General features: G+C 44.7%; 1 protein-coding gene across 2 annotated transcripts in view; it reads left to right on the top strand.

Annotated features, from left to right (window-relative positions):
- The first annotated feature begins 1964 nt into the window (after positions 1-1964).
- Positions 1965-18796, top strand: part of ITGB1 (integrin subunit beta 1) — a 44304-nt gene continuing 27472 nt past the window's right edge. Inside the window, exon 1 of one of the 2 annotated variants that reach the window (XM_068146237.1) lies at positions 1965-2186. In XM_068146237.1, coding sequence (XP_068002338.1) covers positions 2178-2186 — 9 coding nt within the window. In that variant the 5' untranslated portion in view covers positions 1965-2177. The remainder of the gene's footprint in view (positions 2187-18796) is intronic. The other variant, XM_068146238.1, reaches the window with a different exon arrangement.

The following is an 18796-nucleotide window of genomic DNA, read 5'->3' as shown; positions in this document are numbered from 1 at the left end:
AAGCCATGCAAACTTGTCTTTTCTCGAGCCCTTCTATGCACAAGTGTTCACTCATTCTCCCAGCCATGTGTACCGCAGTATGGAAACGCTACATTAAACATTTTGACACCATCTGCAATTGTGTCTGCTGGCTCAGACACCTCCAGCACTTTTTCTGACATCTTTAGTACTTCAGAAGTGTTGCAAAATAACAAATGGTGTTCATACGCATCTGTACTCTCCAAAGGAGTCCAGAAAGCAGCCAAGTAATTCACTGATTTTATTTTCTTTTTCCAGCCATTTGGGAGATTTTTTTTTTTTTTTCCCCTGCCAATTTCCTACAGTGTGGCACAGCCAGACACTGGCAGCTTGACACATAAATGTCTGAGATGAGTGTTGGGTAGTACTTGAAGCACAATTTGTTAAGCAGTTTTATTTACTCTTCATAGTCCCAGCAATCTGAGGCACATTTTTGCCACCACTTGTTTGCAGTACACCACAGTGGGCTTCTCCTTACCATTTGCATATTCTGGCAAAACGTCCTTTTTTTCCCTGCAATAGGAAGCAGAGAATAATACCTTGGCTAAAAGTCATTATTCTCTCCCAGTACTTAAATTTCTTACATTTTTGGCAGATCACTATCCCTTCAGCATTTCCTTTTATTTTGCATGGCATACTGCTTTTGTGGAAGCTTCTTTCTGTGCTCCTGGCAGTATTTATACCATATACCAGTTTACCCCCTTGAAGCATATGGTCTCTGGCTTTCTTGTCTCTGTCAAAATTATTTCTCTTCTACTTGATTTGATCAGTGCCTGCTTTCGATGAGGCTTTGTGGAGCAGCAGACTATTATTTCGGTCTCATTTTCTAACACCACTAATTATAGTTGTATCAGTATTAAGAGCTTCTGCTAATGCAGCTACATTAACACGAGATCCTAACCAACCTTGCTGTTCAAGTGGCACATGGAGCTGAATCACAAGCTGCACTTGACCAAGACAGAGACATTGCTGGATATTTGGAAAAAAATAGTTACTGGAAGAGCAAAGGTACTGGAATAGATTGCCCAGGGAGGTGGTGGAGTCACAATCCCTGGAGGGAAACTCGTGGATACTGCACTTTGGGACACAGTCTGATGGTCATGGTGGTGTTGGGTTGGTCATTGGGCATCTTAGAGCTCTTTTCCAAAGTAAACAATTGTATGATTCTATGATTTATCTTAAAGGGCAGCTAGAAAACAAAGCAGAGGGGAAGGGACAAAAATTATCCATTTACAGCAACAGCCGTTTAGCTCATCATACCGAAATAAGAACTGACACAAGCTCCAGCAGCCATATACACAGCTTACACGATGAGCCGTACGTCCAGAGCTTGCTTTTCCCATTCACTTCTTCGCCTCCCCTCCAAAAGTATCGAATGACAGATTTTTATTGTTACTCTTCTATCAGTAGATCCTCCAAGAACCTACTCGCAGGATCACTTAAAAACACTAAAAGCAGGCGCCGAACAGCAGCAGGCTCCTACCAAAAGACTCGGGGAGTTCTACTTTAAGCCTGGACGGTGTGCCCGAGTCATGCCAGGCTCATCCGTCACTCCACCGCTTTTGGAAGCAATTGCCAGCAGAGGGACGGGGTGGTCCCCCTTCCCCCAGCCACCCCTCTGCCTCCACGCGTGTCCCTGAAAAAAGAAAAGCTGGGGTCGAGCAGCCTCCCGACCCCAGAGCGGAGTAGCCACGTCCCCGATGCTCGTCCTGCGGGAGCGAGCGGGAGCTGCAGCGCGGGGGACCAGGCAGCCGGGCGCTGACACAGCAGCCCCACCAAATAAGGCTCTGGCGGTCGGCACGAAGGGAGATGGGGGACAAGTGGGAAGCAAACCCTGCTCCTAGCAGGGAAAACCCTTCCCTCCTTCCCCGTCGCGCCGACAGCGCCTCCCACGCCTGGGCTTGACGGCAGCGGGGAGGAATGTGTTTCCGGGGCGGGGAAAGAGCGGCCGAGCGCGGACCTTCCCCTCCCCCGCCTCGCCGGGCTACCCCTCAGCAGCTCCGAGGCGAGGCGGCGGCGGGCAGCCGGACGGGGAGCGAGGACTAAGGCCGGGCGTCCCGCCGCGCCGTGCCGCGCCTATCCCAGCCCGCTGCTGGGGCAGAGGGACAGCGTCAAGCGGGCCGGAGCGCGCCCCGCCGGGAGCCAGCCGCGCCGCGGCCATGGCCGAGGTATGGAAAGGACGGGGCGGCGGTTGGAGCCGGGCGGGAGCGGGGCTGAGCGGTGTCTGTCCTGCCCGGAGCGCCCCGTCTCGGGCGCGTCCGCCGGTGTCAGGGCGGGCTGCGGCGAGTGGTGCGGTGCAGAGGGCAGCGACTGCGGCTTCCCGCTGCTCGCCCGCGTTGGGAGCCGCCGGCAGCCGCACGCCAGCCGCTGCCGCTCCGGGGCGTGGGTCCCTTAGCGCCCGTCCCGGGCAGAGGAGAGGGTGCCTGCCCCGGCGCTCGGGGCGGTGTGCTCGTCCAGGTCCGACGCTGCGGGCGAGAACGTGTCGGGCCCAGCCTGCCGCTTCCTGTGGCGGCGGGACGGCGGCCTCGGGCCTCCCGGGCCGGTGGGGGCCAGCCAGGCCTTTGTCCGCCCGACGCCCGGCCCTTCCCTCTACGGCGGTGTCAGCCTGAACTGGTGCTCTCCTTGGTCAGAGCAGCCCTGTGGCGGCCGCTGGCCCGGAGGTGCCCTGGGAAGGGCGGCACTGGGCTGGGTAAAGTTTGAGGCGGCTTCCCCACGAGTGCGTGGGAGGTCGGCCGTCGCTCTCAGCGCCCGCTCCGGAGTCTGCAGAGCCAGAGGGGGAAGCTTTCCGTCCGCGGGAAGCAAGCGCCGGGAGAAGGGAGGTACGGGACGGAGGCAGTGCAGGAACTTGAGTGCCTCGAGTTTTGACCTGCACATGTCTGCTAAAAGCAACCATTAAGAGCGGGGTATGTGCGCTGTTTGAATGACGGCGTGGTCGTTGTGTATTGACTGCTCCATGCCTTCAGTCTTCATGCGGTTTTTTGCTCTAAGCTGGCCATGAGCCTTTAAGTTGCTGTAAGCTTGTATCGGGCTGGAAGCAGGAATGTGAGGCCTCTGTTCTATGTGGAGATTTCTGAAATAACTTACAGCGATAGGATCACAGCATCTTCCCTTTTACTGCCTTCCTGTACCAATGGCTAGAAGGAAGCATGAAGTGCTAGGAAATTTTCTGAGTCACTGTTTAGTCCGTGTCATACGGCTTTGTCTTATGGAACAAGTGTCTGATTTGCCTGTTAGATTCATCAGCAAGTCTTTGTGACTGTTTTTCTTTAGGAAAAAAGTTGACCAGTGTTCTTGCTTCCTTCTGTGTTTGTTGTTGCTACAATAGAGCAGTCTGTTCATATCAACATGTGTTGGGCCAAAGTGTTGGTTTTCCTGGTGGTTCTGTCATTGGTGCTGTGGCACCCTCTTCATGCCAAGACACACAGACCTTAAGGAGTAAGTTCACACTAGTGGAACTGCTTATGTTAAATGCTGCATGTGTGCTTCAGTGTCAAAATGGAGCCGGACTTCATCTGTCAAAGCACTTAAATCGCTGATACTCCTGGCACATTAATCATGTGGTGGTCATAGGGTGAGAAAAATAGTTTCTATTGTGAAATGCAATGACTTGAAGGGTTTTTGGGGTTTTGGTTTTTTTTGTTTGTTTGTTGATTGGATTTTTTTTAAAGTATTGTACCACTGGAAAGATGTGAATTAGACTGAACAGGACTTAAAAAGTTGTGAAGACATTAATTGTTCATGTCTATCCCAGTGATGATCACGAAACTGATGATTCATTCTCCTCTCACAAAAAGTATTGCTTGCCTCTGGCAAATGATTAAGTAGCATTTTGCAAGCCTGCCTAAGGCTATATTTTTAAGGGCTGCAAAAGCAACAAGCCATTGGCAATAGGCAGGCAAGACGAGGCAAGTTTAGGGTATGAACACCTTCAACTTTTGTCCTTTTCAAAGATGCTTCAGCTGAGAGGTGCAGACCTGACAGGCATGCAGAATGAAATCTAAACCTTAATCAGAACTGGAGCTGGTAAGTGCTGTATCTGTTTGCCAGCCACATTCTAAATAAACCAGACTTATTTCAAAATGAAATGTCAGCAGTCAAAGATCTGGCGTGCTTTGTGTGTGCAGCCAGGGAGCTCATTCTGCTCTGTTCATTTGGTTGTCCAGTCTGCACTGTGTTCCTAGCTATGGCCACCCTTGTGGAGGACTGATTCGGAGGGATGTGAGTTTCTCTAGAATACGCATGAATTTCTGATGGGAGTGAAGAATTTTATTGTTTTGTCTTGAGTTTTAAGTGACTTAAGTGGTTAATCTTCTACCACTTCCTTTGGGAAGTGATTCCCACAGCAGAGAAAAAACTATCCGGAAACTTTTCCTGCCGTTCTCTCTTTCCAGTTATTTCATTCCTCTGCTCTTGATTGTCCTCTCTAGTCCTCCTACGGTAGCTCTGCTGTGGTGCAGTTTTGAAAGGAGCTCCTTGGCTATAAGAAGCAGCTCAGGAAGTAGGTAACTTGGGTAGCAAAGGCAGGCCTGAAGAGCGCGGTGCTGATGTGGAGTGGACACGTGCTATGTACTCCATTGCCCTGAATATGATTTCCTCACTGCCACTGGTATGAATGCTCTTCAGATGTTTGTAAATAGTTGTCATGCCTACCTTTCCACCCAGTCTTGATTTAGTGGAGTGATGTGATGCACGCTGAGCTCGCGGTTTTCCCAGCCCTCTCATCAGCCAGCTACAGGCTTCCTGGCTGTCCATGCCATTTGGTAATGCAGCCTTCAGAAACGGTCCTGGTTGTGGCTGCAGCAGGACTGCTGTTGAAGTACTTCCTCTTGATGAAACCCTTTTTGTAAGTCATCATCAAAGGCTTTAGTTCTGGAATGGGCTCCAGCTCTGCTCTGTTTCCTTCTAGTGGACAAATATGCAGAGTCCCTGCTGTTTTTCTCCTGCCCGTGGGTGTAGGGGGAGGGGGGCCTGAGCTTCTTCAATGCAGACCTGCATGTGGTGCCTGGTGCAGCCTTCACTCACATTACCTTTGCGCATAGGGAGTGGGTGCCTGAACTGTGCTACCTTCTATTCTCTGCTAGTTACACCTCCTACGTGGCATGGGGATTGGATTTTTGCAGGGGAAGAGTAGAGACTGGATGTATCTTTGCTAACAAAGCTTGACCAGCTTGTTCTCAGCTTGATCAGGTTGCTTGATGGACCTCATCTTTTGTGAAAAACTGCCTAGTGGATGATGGAGAGGCTGTGGATGTTGTTTATTTGGACTTTAGTAAAGCATTTGACATTGTCTCCCACAGCATCCTCCAGGAGAAACTGGCTGCTCATAGCTTGAATGGATGGACACTGCTGTGTGAAAAACTGACTGGATGGCCGGGCCCATGTGCTGAATGGAGTTAAATCCAGTTGGTGGCCAGTCACAAGTGGTGTTCCCCAGGGCTCAGTACTAGGGTCAGTTCTCTTTAGTATCTTTTATCAATGATGTGGACAAGACAATTGGGTGAACCCTCAGTAAGTTTGCAGATGACACCAAATTGGGCAATGGTATTGATCTGTTTGAGGGTTAGGAGGCTCTTCTACCGAGGGATCTGTATGGGCTGGATTGATGTGCCAAGGCCAGTTGTATGAGGTTTAGCAAGGCCAAGTGCTGGGTCCTACAAACCCCATACAACATCACAGGTTTGGGGAAGAGTGGCTGGAAAGCTACCCAGCAGAGAAAGATCTCAGTGTTAATTGACATCTGAATATGAGTCAGCATGTACCCAGGTGGCCAAGAATGCCAAAAGCATCCTGGCCTGTATCAGGAAGAGATGACCAGCAGAAGTAGGGAAGTGATTGTTCCCCTGTACTCTTCACTGGTGAAACCACCTGTGTTCAGTTCTGAGGCCATCGCTACAAAAAGGACATTGAGGGGCTGGGGCAGGTCCAGAGAAGGGCAAGGAAGCTGATGAAGAGTCTGGAGAACAGGTCTTATGAGGAGTGGCTGAGGGAATGGGTGTTGTGAGAAAAGGAGGCTCGGGGGAGACCACTTCACTCTACAGACACCTGAAAGGAGGTTGTAGCTGGGTGGGTGTTGGTCTTCTTAGTGTAACAAGTGATAGGAGAAGGGTAAACAGCCTCAAGTTATACCAGTGAAGGTTTGGATTGGGTATTAGAAGAAACTCCTTCACTGAAAGGTTTCTTAGCCACCCAAGGAGGTGGTTGAATCCCCAGTCCCTGGCGGTGTTTAGGTTGGAGGGATGTGATGGTAAGTGATACGGTCTAACGCCAGATTTAGTAGTGTTAGGTAATGGTTGGGCTCAATGATCTTAATGATCTTTTCCAACCAAAACCATTCTCTAAATTGCTATACTTTACTTCCTCTTCACCTCTTTTCAAATGCATTTTGTACCCCTTCCCCCTTAGTGAGACTACAATCAGTGAGATCCTGGAAAAACTGAAGTTAGGCAGGGATTTTTCTCATCCGTGTTAACTACAGCTAGCTAGCTTTAAGATTGCTCATGGCTCCTCACATGGCACTTGGAAGAGAGACTGGTTAGGTCCAGAAGAAAGGGAATCCAAGCTTGGCAGTAGTGGAGGCTATTCTGCTCTGATTTTGTTTTTCTAGAACTTCAAGTGATTTATTTTTTTCCCAACTCTTTTTGGTGTAGGATGGCAAATCCCCTTGGCATCCTTTTAATTCTTAGGAGCTGCAGTCAGCCCTCTAAGGGGGAATCCTTGTTGAGAGTGTCTTGTGGTTTGTTGGCTTGGATTTTTCCAGTCTTCTCACAATCTATTGGTAGAGCTCATGAGGCAATTACATAAATTAAATAATTCCTAAAAATGTAATTAAGGCAATGTGTAGTTGGGTTTATTTTGGAAATGTCATTAAAAAATGCTTCCCAGTATGTCTACTGTTGCCCTATGACTAGATTTTTACTTTGTCTGCTGTTGTTTAAAATTTCCTATCTCCCAACAGCAAAATTACCTCAAAAGTTGAGTTTGTGTTTTCCTATCTTTATCTCCTGCCTGTTTTTACATTGCTGAGTCTTCAAATTGTTCCCACTTGCTCTACTCACCTTACTTTGAAGTCACTTACTGACAGTAGCATTAGCAGGTTTTAACATTGCACAGAATCACAGAACGTTAGGGGTTGGAAGGGACCTCAAAAGATCATCCAGTCTAACACCCCTGCCAGAGCAGGATCACCTACAGCAGGTCATACAGGAATGCATCCAGGTGGGTTTTGAAAGTCTGTGGTGAAGGAGACTCCACAGCCTCTCTGGGCACCCTGCTCCAGTGCTCTGTCACTCTCACAGTGAAAAAGTTTTTCCTTATGTTTATGTGGAACCTACTATGCTCCGGCTTGCATTGCTGGTTAGATGACTTGAGATGTTTCAGGCTTCTGTTTGAATACATGGGTGGTTTTTTTTATGCAAACATCTGCATCTTAAAGCTTTACAGGAAAATGAGGGGGTTTTTGTGTTTGGGGAGAGTTAGCTGTTGTTTCCGAAGAGGATGTTTGTTTTTCAAGATGGAATGCCACAGAATCGTGAAGAGATGAGCAAAGTCTGCAGGTCTCTCTCCTGGACGGACACTGCCAGTATCTTGACCTGATTTAAGGCTCCTTTTGTGTCAAAAAAAAGGGAAATTTGCTTAGTTCTAGTGCTGAATGGTGTCCTTTATGGTAGTTTGTACCATCTCCTTTTTTCCTGCGTAGCTCCTCATCACTCGGTATCGCCCTGTTCTATTGTGTGTTCTATTGCCAGCTTTACTTGCCATGCAGTAACCACAGAGGTCTGCAGTATTGACCAGTATCTGTCAGTTGTTGTGATTATGGAATTTTCTTGGTCATTTTTGTGTTTATCCACAAATGGCAAGACAAATTTAGTCTCCTATTTTGTGTGTGTCCTCATGTGCTAATTTGTCCTGCATAGGTGTGGTCCCATAACCCAAACTGTTAAAACTAAGTCAGGATTTCTCATGAGACCTCTCTCTAAACTTTATTCTCTCCTTCCATGTGGATTGGTAGTGAAGAAATTAGATACAGCTTTGTGGTAAGAAATTGTTGTGTGCTTTAGCTGTGTTCATAACAGACTGTGAGTTTCTAGATGTGTAGGCTTGTATTGAAAATGTCACACAGAGAAGGAAAACTCTTCTCTGAACAAAAAATTAGGCACTGGGCACCTCATTATGTCTCATTAAGTAGCACAGTTGTCTTTTTCCATGCTAGAGGTGCTCTCTTTAATAGAACGTAGTTAAGAACATTGTTATTGAACATCCTGTAACAACTACCTTCTACTTTTCTATTCTTGCATTACTCAAGTGGCTCCTGAACTTCCCAGGCTATCGTGTTGTCCCATCAATGGACTGAAGATTCCCACAGAGATGGTAAAGTCGCTAATTTAGTCCAAAATTTACATATAGCCAAGCCACTTGGTAGGGAAAGTTGCCTGATGAGGCTATAATATTAACATTTTCTTTCAGGGAAGGCAGTAGGATTCTTACCTGACTCTTTGGAGTGTCACTGAGTAAAGAGTTTAGTAAATGAGAGTGATATTCTGTTTTATATCTTTCTCAGTTTCTCTTGACAGCCAGCTACAAAAAGGGTTATGAAATATGCTTGCTGTCTTTAAAAGCAGTTTCATGTACTTTCTTTCTTTTCCAACAGCAGCAGCAAAATACCGTTAGTATTCTTGTGGTTTCTGGTGGAGGGAGAAGTTTTGAGTAAGAGACTTGAGGCTGGAATCTTAACATTGCTCTTGCTGTTTAGAGCTAAGATCATACCGGTGCTTTCTCGCCAGCCTTTTCATCCTTTCCCTTCTCCCACAGAAAAATGTCTTGCATATCTTTGATAAATTAATGCAGTTCTCACATTCTGCCCACAAATCATTGTTGTTTTTTGTTTAGAGTTGTTTTCTCTAAGCTTCTAATAATATTTGCAGTTCATATGTTTCTGATTCTTGTTATTGGACAGGATCACATACGCTTAACTTTGTCCTACTTTAGGCTTAGCTTAGTTTCAACTCGGCTTTTGGTACGTTCCTGGTACATTCTAGTGTGTAAGCAGGAAGGAGAGCCATTGTATGGGTTCTTATTGGATCAAACTATACATTTCTGTGTAGTACAGCTAGTCATATGCAAGTACTCACATGTAGTTAGTTTTATGGTTATTAACAAATACATTTTTTACCTTTAGAGTTGTGCAAGTAAAGGCAATATTGAGGTGGAAGCTGAATGGAAACAGTGAAAGCTTTCTTCTTATCCTTTGTGGTAGAGTGAAAAACACTGATCTTGCCCTCATGCAAAGATGACTGATTTGTGGTTATTTAAAAGAGAAGAAAAATAATCCTATTAATTTAGAAAGAGTCAGTATTTCACTTAGGAAATTATATTATTGTGAGTCAAAGGTGGTATCATGGATATTAATGTAGCCTTCTCTGAGGTCATGGTTTTGAAAAACAAACCTGAGACCAAGATGTCTGGTTTGGCATAACCTTGACCTTCAAGTAAATATTGAAATAAGGATACAAGAGGCAAAGGAAAAAGGGGTGTAAGCTGTCATTCACATCCTGGGCTGCAGCAGAAGTGTGACCAGCAAGTTGAGAGGGGTGATTATCCCCAGCTGGTTTGCTCTCACGAGACCCTTTGGCATCCATGTCTTCAGGTTTTTTGGTTCCCAGCATAAGGAGGACATGGATGAGTGTTTGAGCAGGTCCAGAGGAGGCCCACAGTGATGATCAGAGGGATGAAACAGCTCTGCCATGAGAAAAGCCTGGGAGTTGAGGTTGTTCATCCTGGAGAAGAGAAGGCTCCAGGGACACCTTACAGCAATCTTCCAGTACCTAAGCAGGGCCTACAAGAATGCTGGAAAGGGGCTCTTTACAGGAGTGTGCAGTGATGTGAGAAAGGGCAATGTCTTTAAACTGAAAGAGGGTAGATTTAGATTAGATGTAAGGCAGAAGTTCTTCCCTTTGAGGATGGTGAGTCACTGGAACAGCTTGCCCAGAGAAGCTGTGGATGCCTCATCCCTGGAAGTGCCAGATTGGATGGGGCTTTAAGCAGCCAGATCTAGTGGCAGGTGTCCCTGCCCATGGCAGGGATGCTGGAACTAAATGATCCCTTCCAACTCAAACCATTCCAGGATTGTTAATTTTCTTTGGTGCAGTTGCAGTTTATTGGTCTTAACACAATGGTAACCTTGGGCATTGGCATGAGAGCTGTCTCTGCCACTTTTGCATCTAGCTCTCAGAGAGATTGTGGAGTCTCCCTCTCTGAAGACTCAAGACCCATTTGGATGCATTCCTGTGTGATCTGCACTAGATTCTGGGGTCAGGGGAGCTGGGATTCAATAATCTCTGGAGGTCCCTTCTAACCCCTAACATCCTGTGAACCTGCTGTCTTTGTAGGCTGGCAGGACCTATGAGGAGTTGATCTGTGGCCTTGTGCTGCCATGAAGCAAAAGATCATAGGATGCTCTCCCAGTGAGTTGAGCTAACCCAAGTGTCAGGAGCATATCAGAGAGCATAAGAGATCATTTCAAGGGCCTGGCACTCTAGTAGCTTGGCCAACATCCTCTGCAGACTCCGTTGCTCAAGTATTAAATTGGGTAACATCCAAGTACTGCCTAGACCCTCAGCTGTCAGGTTTTCCAAATCTTAGGTAAAGGGGTTTTGCTGTGGCTAAGTACAGCTGAAAGGAAAGACTGTTTGTGCTGTAGAGATAAATACAAAAGGATATCATGTTTTTGATGTTAAATAAAAAGCACTGTCCCAGGGATCAGAAGATGACATGTTAGTATTTCATTATCATTAAGTTGGGATTAGTTTTTACTTTGAGAGGACTTCTATTATTGAAAAGAAGGCTCCGAGGTGGTTTTATTGTGGCCTTCCAGTATCTGAAGGGGGCCTACAAGAAGGCTGGGGAGGGACTTCTTAGGATATCAGGTAGTGATAGGACTAGGGGGAATGGAATGAAGCTGGAGGTGGGGAGATTCAGGCTGGATGTGAGGAGGAAGTTCTTCACAGTGAGAGTGGTGAAGCCCTGGAATGGGTTGTCCAGGGAGGTGGTTGAGGCCCCGTCCCTGGAGGTGTTTAAGCCCAGGCTGGATGAGGCTCTGGCCAGCCTGATCTAGTGTGAGGTGTCCCTGCCCATGGCAGGGGGGTTGGAACTAGATGATCCTTGTAGTCCCTTCCAACCCTGACTGATTCTATGATTATTACTGTGTTGTTGAGAGTGAAGTGGTGAAGACTTTTGGCTTGTCCAGTCAGCCAGTGAAATATTGTTCCCTCTTCTGATCATAGAAAGGAGAAACGAGAAAGCCTTTGCTACCATCATCCACAAGACTGACTGGGTTAACCAAGGTTGAATGTGTGCTGCCACTGTGTTCTGGATGAGTTCTGTCTGAGTGCACTGATGTTTTATTTTCTTGTGTATTGGGAAATTGGTTTTGGTGGGCATAGGATAAAGTCAGCAATTGCCTTCTATAATTGTTTGGGGGGTGGGAGGGGTTTGCACAGCTGTATTTAGTGTGTTAATGTGCTCACTTTTTGGTGCTAGCTAGAGAGTGTCCTGATGCTGAAAAGCAAGCTGTAGACCATCTGCATAAAATACAAGCTTTTTTTTTTTTAATGTAATTTTTCTGGGTTTGTGTCAGGATAGATTAAAAAAAAATATTAGTCTTCCAGTTGTACATGAACATAACCTACCTGCAGTTCCAAACACATCTGTAAGGGTGACACTGTAGGAGATAACATCTATTCTTTGATTTTTTTTTGATGTGCAGTTCAGAAATGGGGACTCATTTCTTTTGGTGCTGGTTTTTTTGCATGGAAAGGAAGAAAATACAAATTTCTGTGAGAAACTGGGTTTTGAGAACTTCAGTGTCCTTTTTCCTGGGTGTGGACTTGAGCGTAAAAAAGGAAACAGCAGATTTCCTTCTTCAGAAGAAGATGGTATACATACTGGTTCTAGGTTGTTTAAAGTGCATCATGAAATAATAAACAGTGGTAAATACTACTCTTTTTTTTCTATGTAGGTGTTACTTCCCTCTGCTGCAGATGTTGTTTACATAATTTTTCAAAGGGCAGGCTAAAATGTTACCTTGGCATGTTGCTGGTATCGCCATCTTCAGTGAAAAACTCAGCTTCAGCATTGAAGAAGACATGCAGCATACAAGATTTGCTGCCAGCAATTTTATCACCAGCAGCTGGCCAACCTGGAGAGCATTTTAGATGCTAACAAAAAAAGCTTGCACAGATACTGGCTCTTTCTGGTGCATAATTCACGATGCAGTTTCACTTTCTAGATTAATAATGTCAGTACTTAACATGATTAACATTTGCTTTTAGCTGGAAGAAGTTTGAATGCTGTGCCTCTGCAGAGTTTAAAAGAAAGCCCAACAAAAGAAGTTGCTCATTAGTGATAATTCAAAACTCTGCACTAGACAAGTGGTTTTCAAATTTACTTGAATTTCATAGTTTGTAAAATGCTCCCAGTGGTCCTTGAACCATGAATTCAACTGACAATGTTTTATTTTCATAGGAGCATGGCTCTGCAGTAATTATACCAATGCAGGTATTAACTGTCCCTCCTGCTGTGCACTGCTGCCATCCTCCTTGCATCAGCAGTGGAAGTCCTAAGGCTGCACAGTAAGTCATTGAAGTAGCTGATCAGGTTGAAAAAACAGCTTGGCAAAGACATGATTTTCAGCTAGATCAGCTGTTTCAGCTAGGTGACCACAGGCATTGCTAGTGATGTGCTTCAGGCCAACGGGAGGAATAGGAAAACGTGCAACTCATAGCGAGAAGAGTGAGGGACTGTGGTAGTCCAGAAATAAGTTGGCATAAACTGCTGTGGCACCTTACAGCATCTGCCCATGTGTGCTTCAGTTCTTTTTTGACTTGGTTAATTCATCTTAGCTCGCTAGGTCAGGTGAAAAATAACTCAGCAAGGAGTTGTTGCTCATCTTGTTCCTCTGTCTTGGTTAATAGACGAACGTGTTAGCCACAGTTGGCACCAGATAGATGAAAGGTGCAAACTGGGGAATTTTAGGGCCCAAAGAAGTTGAGCTGTCTCCATTGAGTAGTGACTAACTGGCATATCTGCTTGGCCACTTTGAGAAACCTCATCTTTTATTATGTTTTGCAGTCTTCTTCGAAGCAGCCCATGAACTCCAGGCTGTATGAAATATTTTATCAAGTGTCTGCTGTTCCAAAAACCAAAACAAACAAAAACCAACAAACGCACACAAAGCAAACAAACAAAAACCGAGGTCAAAGTCATTTATTTCCTGAGATTGGTGATCTTTTTGTAAGGCACTCAAACTTCAGGATTGAGATCCAGATGGAGTCCACTGTTTGTTTTGCTGTGCGCTTATACCTAGCCAGTTGTCACTGGCATTGAAAGAATAACCAACATGAGTGAGACAGATGTATAAAAAACATGCATCTGTAAAATCAAACATCTAGAATTAACTATATATTTTAAAATCACCTAGATACAGGTTTATAAGGCTATATATATAGTTCTGTGTAATAACCAGTCTTTTATTGTTTCTGCATGTCCATTTTTCTGACCACTTAGCAGTGTTGAAACTATGTTGAGGATGAGATTTGTGTCAGTGCTAGTCTCGCTCTAAATTGTTAAAAGAGTGAATCCTTTTTAAAAAGCCTTGCAATTAAATGTTTGGATGCTATCTGTAAGCATTATTCTATGTACTTGCCAGGCAAATCCTGAATTAAAATTTCAAAACCTCAACAAATTAAAAAAACCCTTTCAGTGTTTTTTTTTTCTTCATGTCTTGTCTTTTTTTTTTTTTGCCAATTAATTTATTCTAATAGCTATTAGAAAAATTAAGAATCAAACCAGAACAGTTCCCAAACTGGCTTTTGCTGTGTGAGCATTCATTCATAGGCAGTTCACCCAAGGTCAGCAGAGAAGGAAGGTGATGGGCTTGTGACAGCCTGGATTTTTGGGCTGGTTTAGCAGCACTCAGATCCCAGTGTCATTTTGGAGGTCTTAGTCTGTTCCCCATCGACCACTCTATAGAAGTTGTTTCCTCTGCACTGCCTTGTGCATGTGGAGGTGTGATCCAGTGTGCTGAGGCTACAGAGGGCAGGTTTCAATGGGGAGTGGAAAGAGGTGACTCCAGGTATTGCTCTGCCAGCCCAACCAGTGGAGCTTACTCAAGGTGTTGGAAGCCCACAAGTGGGAGCACAGGGCCAGAGGCTGCTTTTTTGGAGGTGAAGATGCTGCAGCACTGCTGTTCCTTTCATCTTGATTTTGGTTGCTGCATCTGTACCCTGAGCATTAGTGAGCTACTGGTGGGTGAAGGCTGCCATGTAACGACGGAGTTTCCGCTGAGTTTGCCCTTTGCGGTGTGCCAGCTTCTGGCTTCCTGCAGTACCTGCAGAAATAGCAGCTGTTTTCTCTTAAGTAGATGAGCAAGGCATTGTGTTAAGTAAAAAGTTAGAGAACTTCAGTTAAGCATGTAAATGCTTCTGCTCTGCTTTTCCTTTAATTCCTTTGGATTAAAGTAAGTTTAGCCAGACAGTCATGGATATTACTAAGGCCTTAGAAACATCAGTTACAATCGAGCGTGTAAGAGCTGTATTTATGTGTTTTACTTTTCATTTCCCTCTGTGTGGATGAATGTGAGGTTTAAGTTGCACAAAATTAAATAGTCTGATTATAGGAGCTGTAAGTGGTGCAGAGTTTGTGGCAATTTAATGCTGCCACAAGGAACAGATACCCCTGTTTTCTGCTAGAATGGCTTCAAATTGTTATGTGACATTTCTAACTGTAGTCTGTCTGAGATGGAAATGCTAAACTTAGCCAAGTCCTGTGGACTAGCAAGACCTCTGTAAACAAGTTAAATATTGAATTCACACTCTCCTCCACCAAAAACCCCAAAACCAAGCCCCAAACAACCTGTGACATTTAAGAAAGAGGAGAAATTAAACTACGGCCCAAAATGACTGACGGATGCAAAGGCATTTGAAAAGTGATGAAAAAGCAGATTTTATTTTTTCTCTGTTTTAATTAAAATTGTGTGAAGAGGTGCTTGTAATAACCAAATCCCTGAAATGTTTGTTATGGAAAAATGCCAGCTGATAGCAATGAGATTGAGTACAGTGAGAATTGTTACAAATCCATGGAGACACGGTGTGCTTTGAGCATCAAGGTTGTAATGGACATGAACTGCTGGGAACTTGTTGGTGAGAGCACAGAAAATGGCTATTTTGGTTTTAAGGTGAGAAAAATTTGGGTGTTTTCATGCTTAGCATTTGTGTCCACATTATATATTTATCCTTAAAGAGGAAGCTCTCGAGGTGCACATCTATAGAAGCTGTTATAGATACAGAGAACAGTAGTTTCAACCACAGCATCGGTGCCCATGAGCTTGGTGTGTTAGCCTTAGAGAGAGGTGCTGTCTCTCTGGTGTGCTTACATGCCAGCATAAGCAGCATATGAATAGGCTGTATTATTTTGCCCTTAAAATTCAAGGAGCTTCGTAATGCCCTTGTAGGAATCCCAGCTTTCTGTGGTAGGATGCACTGACATGGGATGTCTTGGTGAGAGAGAGAAGTGCAGGTGTTTGGTGGCGTGTGGCGTGTGCTGCTTTTCTTTATTCCATACTTCAGCAAGCACAACAGAGGTAGCAAAAAGTAGTTTTAAACTGGCTTTTCAGAAAAAGATGCAAATGTTTTAGTCAAAACTAGCCATAAGTAATAAACAGTAAAAACACATTGCTGGTGTTCTAATTCAGTGTAGCTGCAGGCCTGTGTTGCTCTGCTTGACAACATGCAGAGTTGCATTTCTCTCCTAATTTAATGTTGAACATTAAGCACAATACACCTGTTTGTTAGTCTGGTTTTCCAAAATACAGCTGTTAGAGTTTACCCTATAAATTGCAGTCTGTGGATAATTGCCTGGTGAAAGTATCTAAATAAACCTATGTGGAAAAAATAATACTCTCATGAGAAAGAGCAGCTGGCTTGGCTCTTAAATGGTTTGCTGTATGTGGGGATCATACACAGGCTGCTTGTTTGCATGACCTGTGTTGAAGCACTGTTGCCTTTCAAGCATCAATATGCTTTCAAAAGCATCACCTAAACTGTGGCATCTTGGCTTCAAATTCAGTGAGTCAGGGAAACATTATACAAAGAGTTTCTTTGTCCTTGTTAGAACCAAGCTAGGGACAAGGATGGTTAATGCAGTAAAGTATTCCTAAGTTAGTAATTACTGATGATATGGTAGGAGGTCTAGTCATGAATTACAGCCCTTCTGTTAGTGCTGGTGTGTGTAAGTACCATTTGAAGAAAGGTCCCTACTTCAAACGTGGTGCTGACTAACCAGGGTTAGTCCTCCCTGCACCACACTGCTCTCCAAAAGGCATTAGAACAAAGGGAAGAGATTGAGACTGCACTTCGGCTTTGGTGACTTGACAGATGAAGTCTCTGTCAGCAGCAGCAGCATCTTCACGTTGTCCCTGAGCATCTTTTCTCATTCTTTTACTTTCTGTCACTGTTGTCAGCATGCAGCCTGGGCTTGAATGACTTCTTCAATAGAAATATGGTATGAAAAGACAAACCAAGCAGGCTTTAGCAGCATTAGTGTTCTCTACAGTTCACTGCACAACTTGGTTTTGCTTGTTGGGAGTATTTAGGTTTGCAGCTAGTTGCAGGAGCTGGTTTGTCGTTAAGTGAAATTTTCAAGGGATTGGGGCTCAAGGCCTTATCTAACTTGGCTTTAACACCTCCAGGAAGGGGACATGCATGACCTCCCTGGACAACGTGTTAAGATTTCTTCCTAATCTCCAGTCTAAATCTCCCCTCCTCAAGCTTCAGTCCATTCCCTCTATCACTACAAGCCCTTGTAAAAAGTCCCTTCCCAGCTTTCTTGTAGGTCCCTTCAGGTAGTGAAAAGCTGATCTTTTGGACTAGTCAGTGGCATACGCTCATTGTTGCAGGTGACCATACTGGAGAAGCTGGTCTGCCTACCCCAAGCAGAAAAGCAATTCCCTGTAGATTTTAACTCTTTGTAATTAAAATTTAAGTCCTAACTGTTTTATTATAGGTTATTTTGATGTGTGATGCCCCACTAGGACAGAGTGGTGGTGGAAGTGCTTGTCACGAGTGTTTGGGGACCATACTTGTATTCTGTTAACTTAGAGGTAACAACTGAGAGAGAGAAATGAAGTCCAAGGTGAAGTACTGCTATATTTTTATCCTCTAGTGTCATGGTAGTGGAAGTGATTATTCCTTAGAGCTTCTTCAGGACACAATTGAGTAAGCAGCCTTGATGTGAGGAACGTGGGGGTTTTTTGTATGAAAACTGTTTCAGTGCTAAAGAATTTCTTCCTTTGCACATTAATCTGGGTTAATCTCCCATTCCTTCCATATTACTGCAAGTAGTTCAAAACCTGCTCTGTTAACATCTGCAGAATGTGAGGTGGAGAAAGAACATCATGGGCTTGATGAGCCATGCTATTGGTAGACTGGTAGATAGAAAGGCTGTTGAAAGCAGGCTCACTTCTAGCATTTAGTTTTGCATTGGGGTGCTGTAAAGGCCTCCTCTTGAGACTGCACTTCTGCTGTCCATCTTGTCTATTCCTATCAGCTTCACCTGGAGATACTCCCACTAGCTCAACTCTGACTGGGCCAGGTCAGGAGCTGAGCCAGTCTGTGAAGGGTAACCATCACAGTGCTGATCCACACTCGGGGACCAAATAGTTTTGCAGGGTGAGTTAAGGTTTTGGTTCTTTGACTCAAATTTCTTGCTTTTTAACCATCACTGTCTATCATAAATCTCTGCTCCTTGAAGAAGATTGCATCACATAGTTTCAGGATCTGATGGTCCTGAAATGTACTCTGCAAGCAGTGTATCCTGGCTCTGTAATTCAGTATTACAGTAGCATTTACATTGATTAATTAAACAAGATAGCAGTTAAGGTCACAAATGAAAAACAACCTGGGATGAATTCCCAATTCACTGGAAAATCTACACCACAAACGTGGAAGTTTTAATCAAAAAAGTAACTCCTTGGTGTGAAACTCTTTCAGTTCTGTACCTGTGCCTTTCTGAGCAATATGAATTCTCTGCAGACAGAGCAGCAGGATACTGTTTTGCCACTTACACTGAATTGCTGCTTTGCAGTGAGCTGTGCACAGAGCTCAGAGTTGTTATGCATCAGGTCAAGTCTGAGTTTGTAACTGGTGGTTGTGGTGAGAGCTCTGCCTGTCAGGAGTACTTACAGAGGTGTGGGGTGTTCCTAGAGGTCTGTAGCATCTGTGTAATTCCCCCCCATGTCAGCAGGGTTGTCTGGTTTCTCCAGTTAAGAAAATGACTGCCTTTTTTTGTCTTTTTCCTAATTTATTTTTTTTAATGTGAATGGCATTCTTCTTGCCAGTCCATAAAACTCACGCTGAAGAGTGTGGTCCTCAGCTAAAGCTTGGAGTGAGGGAGAAAGGAACTTTTTTTAGCAGGGTAGCCATCAAGTCCTGAAATGGTAGTCTCCAGAGACTATTTAATTCTGCTTAATTTTAGAAACATGCCTCTTCCTGCTCTTTTAATAACAAGAGCCTTGATGACTGGGAGTGGGGGCTGACTGTATGTCCACTGCAGTCCAGCCCACAGCCACCGAGTGGGGGAGAAGCAGTATCCTTTCCTTTTTCCTAGAACTCCATTTTACCACTTCCACTGAGGCAGGACAAGAATTTTGTACCCAAATGGCTGCAACTAGCCCCTTTCTTTGTTGAAATGGTGTTTCACCCAGATCTTTTCCTGCCTGTATGTTCCT

Source organism: Melanerpes formicivorus, unplaced genomic scaffold, assembly GCF_026170545.1.
Source record: "Melanerpes formicivorus ecotype bairdi unplaced genomic scaffold, bMelFor1.0.p_v2 SCAF_13, whole genome shotgun sequence".
Lineage (NCBI taxonomy): Eukaryota > Metazoa > Chordata > Aves > Piciformes > Picidae > Melanerpes > Melanerpes formicivorus.
The sequence above is the reverse complement of the archived record's forward strand: the minus strand, read 5'-3'. Positions and strand labels throughout refer to the sequence as shown.